The sequence below is a fragment of the Colias croceus genome, chromosome 15 (assembly GCF_905220415.1).
Source record: "Colias croceus chromosome 15, ilColCroc2.1".
NCBI classification, from domain to species: domain Eukaryota; kingdom Metazoa; phylum Arthropoda; class Insecta; order Lepidoptera; family Pieridae; genus Colias; species Colias croceus.
This window is the reverse complement of record NC_059551.1, coordinates 7,598,868-7,610,795: the sequence shown is the minus strand read 5'-3', so window position 1 is coordinate 7,610,795 and position 11,928 is coordinate 7,598,868. Positions and strand designations below refer to the sequence as shown.

The 11,928-nt window shown below is 33.0% G+C and overlaps 3 protein-coding genes across 4 annotated transcripts in view; all 3 read right to left on the bottom strand.

The window, feature by feature from the left end:
• The window catches only part of LOC123698106 (SET domain-containing protein SmydA-8), a 542,384-nt gene that overhangs the window by 165,224 nt on the left and 365,232 nt on the right, over nt 1-11,928 (bottom strand). The gene's annotated exons all lie outside the window — the stretch shown is intronic.
• The window catches only part of LOC123698111 (chromatin assembly factor 1 subunit A-A), a 57,256-nt gene that overhangs the window by 27,188 nt on the left and 18,140 nt on the right, over nt 1-11,928 (bottom strand). The gene's annotated exons all lie outside the window — the stretch shown is intronic.
• On the bottom strand, nt 88-10,743 carry LOC123698109 (malate dehydrogenase, mitochondrial-like). 2 transcript variants are annotated; one of them, XM_045644706.1, is made up of 7 exons: nt 10,429-10,743; nt 9,615-9,816; nt 8,095-8,239; nt 4,410-4,595; nt 2,003-2,203; nt 1,502-1,713; nt 88-466 (listed from the first exon to the last, which is right to left on the bottom strand). In XM_045644706.1, the coding sequence occupies exons 1-7, from the start codon at nt 10,670-10,672 to the stop codon at nt 208-210; spliced, it is 1,449 nt and encodes a 482-aa protein (XP_045500662.1). In that variant the 5' UTR covers nt 10,673-10,743; the 3' UTR covers nt 88-207. The 2 variants fall into 2 exon arrangements, with proteins under 2 accessions (XP_045500662.1, XP_045500663.1); XM_045644707.1 differs by lacking the exon at nt 88-466 and adding an exon at nt 879-1,174.

The window sequence follows — 11,928 nt, the reverse complement described above, 5'->3', positions numbered from 1 at the left end:
AGCGATAGTATAAATGAAAGAAAGTATTTAATAAAAAACAATTTATTAACGTTTTTTTCATTTACAATTTTTCCTTTTCCTCTTTTTTTAAACATCACATTAACAACAACGACTATGGCAAAATTAAAAGATGAGTCGGAAACTTGAAATGAAATAAAAACTTCTTCTGGAATCTTAATTCTGAAACCTTGGCTTTACTTGATCGAGTTATAATATTTGATGGTAACAATCTTCTACATGGGAGTACGTTTTTTTATACATAAAGTGCGTTTTAGCAGCCACTTTTCCGCTTGATATTTCTGCACACACTGTATCTTCGTACCACATCATAGCTTGTTTTACATTTTTGGTCAGGTGGGTAAGAGCATCGTCCATTAATTCTTTTTCTATATCATTCATATTGCATGGTAAATCAAACTTCTCTACGATGCCTTCATGATTTATTAGCACATCAATTGACATGAAACTGTAGAAAAAGTGTTATTTTAAAAGCAGTTATTGTTAAAGAACTAAATATGATGCTATTTTTTGCAACAATCATTTTTCATAATGATAAGTATGGTGACAGAAGAAAATCTACTTTAATAGTACTTAATTGAAAATAGGAAAATTCAAAATGTAAAAGCACGTAGTAACAGCAAGGATTTATAGTCTCTTGGGGCTCGATTGAGATGCGAAAGTCATACCGTTTACTATTTCACCGAAATTGAAAAAATCTGAATTTCCTGCGGAAACAAACATATGGGTTAAGTTTGTGCTTTCATAAATTTACGAAATATAAAGAAAGACGTCTAAATTTTCAATACTACATTACTCGAAGTACATAATAAGAATAAATAAAACATAAAAAGGAATACATCCAATAAATTTAATTCAAAACCAACAATAATCACAGAAATTTAACAAACAATAAAGACACACAAATCAAATATTCGCATAAGCACAGTCATCAAAACGCTGGTAGTCTCTCCGTTTGAAAAATTGTGTCTGGCATGTGTCCAGTCGGCCAGACGAACTGCAATACTTGCAATACCAGTCGTCAACCATGGCTTGCTTCTGACACAGTTCGTTCAACGCTAAATTCAGTAGAGTCACTTCCGTATCAGACATTGGCGGCAACCCGAGACTCTTCAAGATGCCCGTTTCAACTATCTCCACGGTATTAGCGATAAATCTGAAGATAAACAATCTTCTGTTACTGATATCACCGAGTTGGCAAGCACTGCGCGATAAATTTTAATGTCATTTAGTTAAAACGTCGGGATTATACAGCAAGAGCTTCCTCGCTTTGACCGTTGCCATATAATATATGTATTATATGTAAACGCGAAATTGGATATTTAGTTGGTCTTGTAAAACGAATCTAAATGAATTGAATGCTATGATGATGTACTTTTTTATATGAGTACATTAAATCAGAATTAGTAGAATGCGTAGGAAGATAAAATGTCTCGTGTCTAATATCTTACATTTTGTACGGAGATTTTTTTTCAATAATTACCTGGCTGGCGAAATGACTTGTCTAGCGTCCGTTTCTACGAAACCCGTAACCCTTGGCACGTCTTTACTTAGTAATGCCCAGGCTACTTTAGTCACTAGGCCGGCAAGAGCATGAGCTTCACTTAGCTCAGAAGCTTTTAGACATTCCCCATCGCATCTAGCAACTGCGGCTGGAGCATCACGTACAGTTTCCGTCATCATTAGTGCATTTTGCTGAAAGTGAACTTATGAGAGCTAATTGGTGTAACTGAGCGAAGTACTTAGAATGTTTGAAACGCATTAACTAATTTTACGGAAACGAAACTTCCAGTAAAAGAATTAGGAGACGAATTTTTAATGTGGTATGGCACAACAACGTGAACTACGCAAACACATTACGTACCTAATTTGCTACTTTACACATTACGTACCTAATTTGCTAAATGATATACATAACGACCTCTCTATTTTAATAAAAGATCAACAAAATATAAGTCGATGTCTATATCGGCTATAAAGTTACCTTAGTAAAATCGAAATATTCAACCGCCTTTGAGAACAAAGGTACCAAAGCACGACCTTCAGTGCCGCCAACGCAAGGCACCCTTATATAATATGGTTCTAGAGAAAGAGCACGAGCAGCGAGGGTTGTGGCCCGCATTTCTTGAACCGCTAATGATCCCATGACCTTTCTTGGGTCATACCACCCTGTTTCTTTAAGCGTCTGTAAATTAGGTACTTATATTTTCAGCTGTATTTGCAAGTCATACGTAATAGAAGACTAAAATTTAGGCTGCCATTAGAATGTCTTTTTATTTCTTACAGCACTTGAGAAGTGTAATTATGAAGCATCTTAGGTCCTGATCTAAGACAAATAGTATGTCTTATATTTAGCATTTACGTTACAAGGTTTAAATGTAAAAAATAAACGAGGTCAGGGATGGAAATTATGCCGCTGTATATGTTAGAAAACTGCTATAAAAAGTTATGCTAAGAAGTGTCTTTGCTTATGCATAGCACAACATCAACACAATACCTGACCTTTGAAATGTCAAGTAGCTTTTAACCAAGTACTGATTCTCAACATAAAATAGAATCTACAATTTAGATTTTATCCGATCCATTATGAATGCTGAGTAAACAATTTACTTTTACTGTTGTATTAAAGGAAGCAAGTTCAAATGATAATTGGACATGCCAATACAATGGTTCTAACAATTTTTATTTATAGTTGATTGTTCCAGATTTGCATTTATTTCTTAGTACATGTTTCATATTTGCTTCGACATTATTAAACTTTTAGTAAACACAATAAAGAATCATGATGAATAATTAATTTTAATGGTCGCTTAAATGTGTTTTAACTTATTTACATAACTCTACATACATCAAGACCTCTAATGTACTGGTTTAACAAAGCGACAAAGAACAGAAGAAGGCAATATACAATCTTTAAAAAGTAGGTATTAAGATATCTAATCACAAGACGACACCGATAAGGCAATTCAATTAGGTACGATAACATCGAGAGAGCGGTAAGTTTCACACCATTTGACTCTATTGGCTATTATTGCATCCGATCGAATGCCAATCTATGGGACAATTAGTTCATTATTATATTGTGAAAATACATCAGGTCAACATGGAAAAATTGGGATAAGCAATTGTAATATATTAATCAGATTGCTAATTGTTTTGCGTTGGAGAAATTTAAAAGAAATTAATTTAAGTAAGAGATTAGCCAAGAGTAAATAGAAATGATCTAATCAAAAGATTTGAGAATGTAATGAATATTTAATGGTAAAAGAAAACAAAATCAGCTCCGCTGTAATATCACAAATAAGTAGCTGGCGGCATTGTTTTTAAAGATGCTTTGATTAACACAAATAAATAAAATCGAAATGGTCTTTAAGGCAAATTAAATCTTTATACGATTAGGAATATGAAACATATTTTGATGGGAAAAATGGAGACAAAAGGCAAAAATTTCAAAGTAAATTTATGACAGAGGAAAAATATTTCATAGCCAAAACATTAATAAATTTTACTAAAAGTAAATAGAATGTTGGAGGCATTTCCTTTTCGTATGAAAAATTGCGAGTCACTTGGGACGTTAGAGTTGAGGCAGTGAAATAAACTTTAGTCTCTAGGCTTTTATTTCTTAAAGGATTAATGACAATTTTGTGCAAGAACATAATTATGGAGGTAAATTTTATAGATAAGTAGTTCCATAGTGAGATAATTTAAAAAAGAAAGCATAATAAAAAAAATAAGCTGTTAAAGTTGGAGGCAAAGACAAGACGTTACATCGTAATAAAACCATAGTATTTCTTCTTAGCTTCTTCAGAGCCCATATTCGTGATCTTAATAACGTTATATTTATTGGAAAAACAACAAGCATCGAGCCAATAAAGTGTTAAATGTTTATGACTTCCCACTAAGCTACGTTCGTAAAGTTTGACGTTCTCGTCAAAGGAAAATGTTAGAAAACAGAAAACGTGGAAAGAGATTATTTATAAGTGACGTTAAAAAGTAAAAGATGATCTGTTACTTAGAAACAAGTAAGGAAGTATAATTAATCAATACAAGGAATATTTCTTGATTATCTTGATAAGGAAACAAGAATACTTCGAATCGACTTACTTATGAGAACAGCGATCTGAAGAAAATACATTTTACACAGAACAATATATGTAGGTATAGGTAGTAAAAGTAAAACATTATATAACGATATTGAGGATTCAATACAATTTTGTATTGTCTTAATTGATCTACTTCCCTTAAATTGAAAATGTGCCTAATATTATCTTGTGCCAACGATGTTACACTTTGTTGATACTACACTTTGTCAATGTAACAAGAACCATGTTTCATATAAGATATGTAAGTTCTACGTATAAATTTTAGATATTAAAATAAAAAACATATACCGCTGTAACCAAGGGCACCATGCAGTCTATAGGCGTGGCGCACACGATGATAAAGGCTTTTGGACATTCGTGTGCGATGGCGTCCGTATACCTTTTCACCAGGGGAGCGTTGTAGCAAAACCTCGTGTCCATTGGTAGATCTTGACTAACGTTCGCGTTCTCCAACATTAGTACTATGTCCGAATTCTATGTGATATAAATTGGTATTAATAATTTATTTTTACTTGAAGAGTCGTCTACCTTTTAGATTAAGACGTGGTAGGATTGTCAAAGCGCTTAATTGAAGCTAAACTGGAATATACTAGAGCAAAATCATGAAAAATATTTGTTCATAATGTGACGTGGTTTTTAACATACATGATGATTAAAAACTGTTAAGACGTATATTAAACAAATAAATATTAATCCCACAATCATAAAATTTAACCACAAATACTTAGTCGTAAATATAATTAGATAAATCCATAGAATGCTAAACGCATAACATAGAATATTCCTCCTATAATTCCTGTGGAAGCTCGAAATTGTTAAAATGATTTATAACCATCGTTCAATGGAAACATTAACGACACCATTACGGGTCAACAGCATTGACTGTTGCCAAGGGTGTGGTGTTGCGTGACGACCAATAAGTTCTTAATCACCCATGTGCTCTTATTTGGCTATTCATCACGCTATAATTTGCCCGCTTTCTATATGAAGGTTTGGATAATGTTATGAAAAATTGAAGGTTTTTGTGAAGTGTTAATATTGAATAGAAAAGAGTGATTTTTAAAATAAAATATATATCTATTATGTAATATGAAATAAAGGCAAGAATTTGTAGTTATGTTACTTTGCTTACTGTTTAAAATAACAAAAACCTTCTTTGAATAACTCTAAAAGAAAAAGTAGTTAATCATGATGCATATTACTAGTAAATAATAATACATAATATCAAATCTAATGAACAGTGAAGATTGGAAAATAAATTAAATATCGCTATTACGCCGCGTCGAGGTCGGATTTCATTGCTTGTATTACAAATTGAAATTAATAAAAATAAAGCGAGAACAATATTGATCTCGGTTTACAAACAAATTTCATCACCTAGACTGTTTACAAACTCTGGCTTCTGTATAATAATGTAACTTAATTTAGTGTTAATTAATATAAAATAATTAATTAATATAAAATATCTAACGTTTCCAAATACTTAAATAAACATAAGTGTACGAAACATATTGTTTCTTTTTGTGAGAGCATATCACACTTTTCCTCGCTAAAGTTGCAGGAAAGCTGTAAAACATTTGAGTGACAGCGATCACATGCAATTTTAACTACAAAATATTTTAGGAAACAATTTCCATTATGCACAACAACGATAGCAGTTTGGAGACAATCTACATTCGGGTGAAATTTAGCGTTCAAAAGTGGGCTTTAAAATAGCTTACTATTGTTCGTGGTCTAAAACGCGTTAAGTCTAGGTATTTAAATAAATATTAACTCTATCTTTAAATATTGAAAAAAATAACACATCATGTATATTACGTATGATACATGATGTGTTATTTTTTTCAATATTTAAAGATAGAGTTAATCGTAAATAAAACAAGTATCTGATTTGAGCAATAGGAGTATAAAACGTGGTATAACAGAACACTACCCTAGTATCTATTAATTATCTGTGATAGAACTCTACCTTCAATACAGCTTCAATAATCACAACATGAAAACTCTGTCTCTGTCTATAAATCTTTCAGTATTGAATTGAAAGTTAGAAAAAATATATTTTGTTCAAGCATTATCCTTTCATTCTCAATTATTTAATTTCCACATCACACATGGCTTAGTACAATATGAATTGTTACTATGTGGTCTCATTCCAACACTCAAGTGTGCGCCTTACCGGCACGTCAGACTATTGTTGAGAATCCACACAGGGTTCCAACTCTAACTCAAGGTTCAAGTACCTACTCTTTTCGCCTGCTGAGTGTTAAAGAGAAATGTTAAACAATAAAAACTTCCTTTACTTTTATTACCAGGAAATGCATTTTTAAAGCTTTTAATTCATATGTAAAAAGACGCGCGTGTTTTCATCATCTGTAAAAATGTCATAAGCGCGGGAAGTTTTTTTTTTATTTAACAAGCACAGACTAAAATGACAAGTTAGGTACGTAATAAATTGTGATAATGTTCAAGTAATATTGTCACTGAATGGACTAGAAACTAGTTTGCCCCGTGGAAAACTAAACAACAACCAGACAGATTGGCGTCGTAGTCGTAACAGACATCTTTTATGTAACAGCAAAATGATTTTACGGTACGGTATTTATTTTTTTAGCCTGTGGTGGTGTTTATGTAGAGCTAGCTAGTGTTATTTTTATTCTATATTAACTAGGAATAAATAGCTATAGTATTTGAAATGAAATGGTATTTATAATTTGTGATCGAAAATAAACGGATGCAATTAAAAATGTATTTTTATTCTATTTCATTGTTATCAATGTTATTTTAGTCAAGCTTCTGGGATTTATTTTGCCTATGTTTTATACAAATTACATTGAAATATTTCAAATCAACAAACCTCATTTAATTGAAAAAAGCTCCCAATATCAATGTAAAAAAAATATGCATGTAGAAATAAAAAAGTTTGTGTCTTTAACACCAGGCATCAAGTCGTAAGTCGTAACTGCTACATAAAAAAATAGTTTTCAGCCTGTACAGTAAAGAAGCTAGGCAGCTTTTATTGATTTGTCGGGTTATTGACCGAGCAGTCCTTGCAAACAATATGCATGAATGGGGAATGAATTATCGACCTAAGCGATAAGTTCTGTTAGTGGCTTGTATATTACGAATTTTTCGAAATAACTCGTCATAAGTGTGTTTTGTTAAGTCTCAGCTTATTGATTATTGTAATGCGTGCTATTTATTCGTAGAAAACTATGATTGAAAAAGCTTTTACGTTAATCAATTTGTAGGTATTAACAAAAAGTCCCCCAAATATAAAATTGCTTTAGGTAAGTATTTCATCGATGGAGATATTTGGAAAGCATTAAGTAATAAGATGCATCATAATAATACATTATATATTATGTATTTTAGAAATCTATTCCTTATCCTTTTCTTATAGATTAGTGTTATTTTAGTTTCATCGTTTAATTGTCAACAACAACAAAGTTCTATTTTGCTATCATAACTGCTTTGCATAAGACCAAGTTTTTCCTTCGCTGAAACGAAACTTGCGTCTTAACGTTCTACGTTCTAATTTAACTTTAAAACTGAATTATTTAATTACCCACGTTAATTGGCAGTAGTTTATGTTGAAATGTGCAAGTTAGACCCAGTTCGGAAGTCGAGTGCACTCGCAGATATGTAAATTTTAAGGTTACATAAACTAGGGTATGTATTAGCCATTTGAATATGTACTTGTGGAAATTTGACGAAATTCGTTAGTAATGAAATATCACGGATGTTTTTTTTAAATATGTGTTTTGAAACTGAATTATATGAATGGTTATTTATAATGGAAAAGTGATATGATTGGTTATTTACAAACACATTCCTCGCTACACATCTTCGCAAATTATTCATGACATGTAAAATGAAGTTACCACCCTTCAGTGAAAACAAAATCGATAGGAAACTTCACACTAATAAAACGTAACAAGGAAATTAAATTACACAAAATAAAAATAATAAAAACCTGTAAACAACGCTCTAGTTCGTTGCAGGCGCAGCTGAAAGCCTCGACCATACAGTTTGTGTCTATATACCTCAAGTCTTCAGCCACTTGGAAGATATTCCGATTGCAATCCATACTCGGTTCGTTCGCTTCGTATAAACGCAATCTGAAATCCGTGTGACACGCTCTGAGATTGCTAATTTGAATATCAAAATAGGTGTGCATAAGAAGGGCGGGAAAATAACGAGACGGAAAGATCGTCTAAATATGTTAAAGTGGAGGAAATTTTAAAATAATTGTAGATGGTAAAATAATTAATTCACTGGCTTTTAAGTTTGTACGGAAGAATAAAAGGACAGCGAAATTTTAAAGAGAGGATTCAGCACTTTTAACGCAAGAGTTAATTTGCCATTATATCCAAACTCCGAATAAATGGTAGAAAAAGAAATTTCACTGAGTCATTACTTACCAGGTTTTAAACCTGATTAGCAACAGTTTAACGTTTATCAATTAAACTAGAAGGCTGTATAATTTAATTACTGCCGTAATTCACAGAGGCTTTGTATCATTACACATCTGTTTCGTAATAAAGGTGATAAACGGGAGAATAAATGTTTAATAGCATAATCAATACTGCGATGTAATGGGCTGCGTAGGAGCCATTAAATCTGGTACTAAAAATCCTAGTACGGTCCAGTCGGAGCCGTAAAAAGTTTATTATTCAAGTGAATGGTCTGCATTATAGTAGCTTTGTTGATGAAAAGATGATGATAGATGCTTTCGTTGGATGGATGTAATAGACTTGATAGTTTGTTTACAGGAGACAAATCAAAAGAGAGAGTTATTTTTGGTTATAAATGATATTTTGATGGAAAGAGCGTTCGTTGAATAAAGTATCAATAACTCTCAATTACTACACTCTCTCTGTGGCAGCCTGCCTTATTAATAGATTTAGTTAAACCATGTATGACGGCTATTTCAGTTAAATTATCCAATACATATTTACGATGATAATAATAAACCGATAAGTCTCTATTAGATAAATACGATTATCCCAAAAGTAACAAAGCGAATACGCAACTAGAAATACTTGGACGATATCAGTGATCCAGCGTTTCGGCAAATGTTTATCTTTCATCCGTGTTTGGAACAACCCCGATGGGAACTGAACGAGATATCTTCATGGGCCGTGTAATTGGAGGCAGGGGATGACACGTTTGTGATACTTTTCTTATAAAAATATGATCTGGGTGAGCGAGTTTGGACGGTGTTTCGGCTAATGTGTTTTGGGTAAACGATTTTGTGGAATAATGAAGGAAAGAGATAAATTGAAGGGAAGTTTATTTGCAGGTGACAGATAAATGTAATATTTTGTATGCTAATTTGGAGAAAACTTTATAAAAATGTCTGTTTCGGGGATTAAGCTTATAAGCTTTTGCTAGACCAGAATTTGAGATTTACCTTAACAATCTATTTGAATAAAACATACGTAATTCATTAAGGCGAAGTAGAGTTCGATTTGTAATAAAATATAAACTTACTTCTTTATACACGGGCACTGTTTCAGCAACAAAGCAACATACTGCCCTAAGGACGTGTCCGCACCAAGCACCGATACTTGGACGCTCGGCCGAGGCGCCGGCATTGGAGGCACCGGCCTGCTCGGTGCGGGCAGGGCCTTAGGCTCAGGGGGAACGACCTCCTTGCAAACTTTCTCTTTGCATGTAATGTCACGAAATGGCGCTGCAGTTGACATTAAACATGAGTTAGAGGTTTTGAAGTACAAAATTGTGAGGTTCAACGTTGTAAATGTACTCTTATTCTCATGATGTTTAAAGACTTATTTTACAATCTGATCCTTTTATTAATCTGTAAATGGAACGTCCCAGTTTACATTAACTGAACATTTTATATGGCCAATATATGAATAGTAAGAAGTAGACATTCTAACGCGCGTTTCTTCTTTGTGCTCTTCACAATAATACACTCTATACGCAATATTCTTTTGATCAATATATATTATATTGTATTCAAAGAAAATAAATTTGATTTTGCCGAAACCTATGTCTACGTTATTTCCTCAATTTCCGTGCAATATCAGACTACATTTCGTATCATATATCTAACTATACCTATAAATTATACTCCATTATATTTATATGGCTTCATGTTTGTCGGAGTATGAATATTCTGCTAATTTGAGAACGAGATTAAGCCAATTTAGTTTGCTACAGGAGCCGAGTTAAACATTTTAATTGCTCGTTTTCATTTCCTAGCTTTGACGACTCAGAGCACAAATAGGTCAAGATTTATTGGTTTAAAATATGCCTATTTCATATTAAAATAATAACATACTGCCAAAATTGGTTCCACCCTCGATTATTTTTAACTTGATCTTATGTAAGATTCCTCCTTTCTTCTTTTTTCTTCTCTCGCAAGGGACGGGATCTTTTGGTATATCGACTTCCGCTCGTCTACATCCATCATCTCTTTCTTTAGCATAACCCCTGTAAATGGATACAGTATTGACCAACAATCTCGAGGACATTACGCCGGACCATATTCCTTTTGTGGCAAAGTTCACGGTTGATGAAAACATTTGGAAAATTTTCAGTCGGTTAATTGTGATGTAATATTTTTTTGCTTAAAAATTGTTTAAAACATTGTTGTCCGAAAATTTGAAATGGAATGATGGAAATTTGATAACATGACATTGCTTTTATCCACAGAGAAACTGAAAAAAGAGTTTAGTAACATCCCCGAAGGGTGTATATAAACATATTTTATTAAGCTTGTAAAAATATTAAATTGTTTACAATTTTTCTTTTGCATAGTTTCACCCGCAGTCGAATGCCCGGCAAATAGCAGGTAATTTATTTAAAATCCGTTTCGTGGTCTTCACGTGAATGATTAACAAACATGGATGAACCATTGTTACATCTCATTCGTTTTTATAAGATTAGTAGTTAAGTAGGATTAGCTGCGCCCCGAGATTTCACATGCGTAATCTCGAGTGCAAGCATAATCCATATTGGAAGAGCGTAATGCAAGCTGCATAAACATACAATAAAAGAACAAATCAATACATCATGACATACCTACTTAATTTTCTTTTCGAAGAATTTCCATTAAGAGTTCCATCTCAAGCACCTATCCCAAAAAATCAATATACATAATAACATCAGTTACAGGCCTTTAAGCTAAGAGTCTTCAGCCTAATCGGAACTCTCAATCACCACTCGTCCAAAGTATACCTACTTAGGTATAATGAGCAAATATTTACTCTTATATAAACAAAGGAAAAAAATGAAAACAAAATCAAAGACAAAGGTCTCGAGTTTAATTGACTCTCAAACTCTCTAGAACACTCCATATGATCCAATAAAACGAGATCACTATAAATAGGCTCTATGTTTCCAGTTTATTATTAGGATCGATCTTGAAAAGGGGAGTGCAACGGTCTACCTTGGCACTGCGGTATTTTTAGTGCATCTATTGTAGGTTTGATAGTATTTCTAAATTTATTCGTAGGCCGTTTTAGGTAACATTTGTGGATATTTGAAAGTACTAGACATTCTTTTACTCGACATTTCCGAGTTTTTAGAGATTTGAGTTTAGAGTTAGAGCGGGCGCGCACGAGCAACTTAGTTGCCCGGCAACTATTTTGTCTCTGTCGCTGTCTCCTCGCAAAGTTTTGAACGATGCGCACACGAAAGCGACAGCAACGCAACTTTTTCTTTAAAATTTTCTGCATTTATCAACATGGATTTCGAAGAGACGGTTGTGGTCTGTGCTCTTGTCCTTAGAAACCGAAGACGTTTTTAACGAAGTTATTTTTATTTAATACTTTTTAGT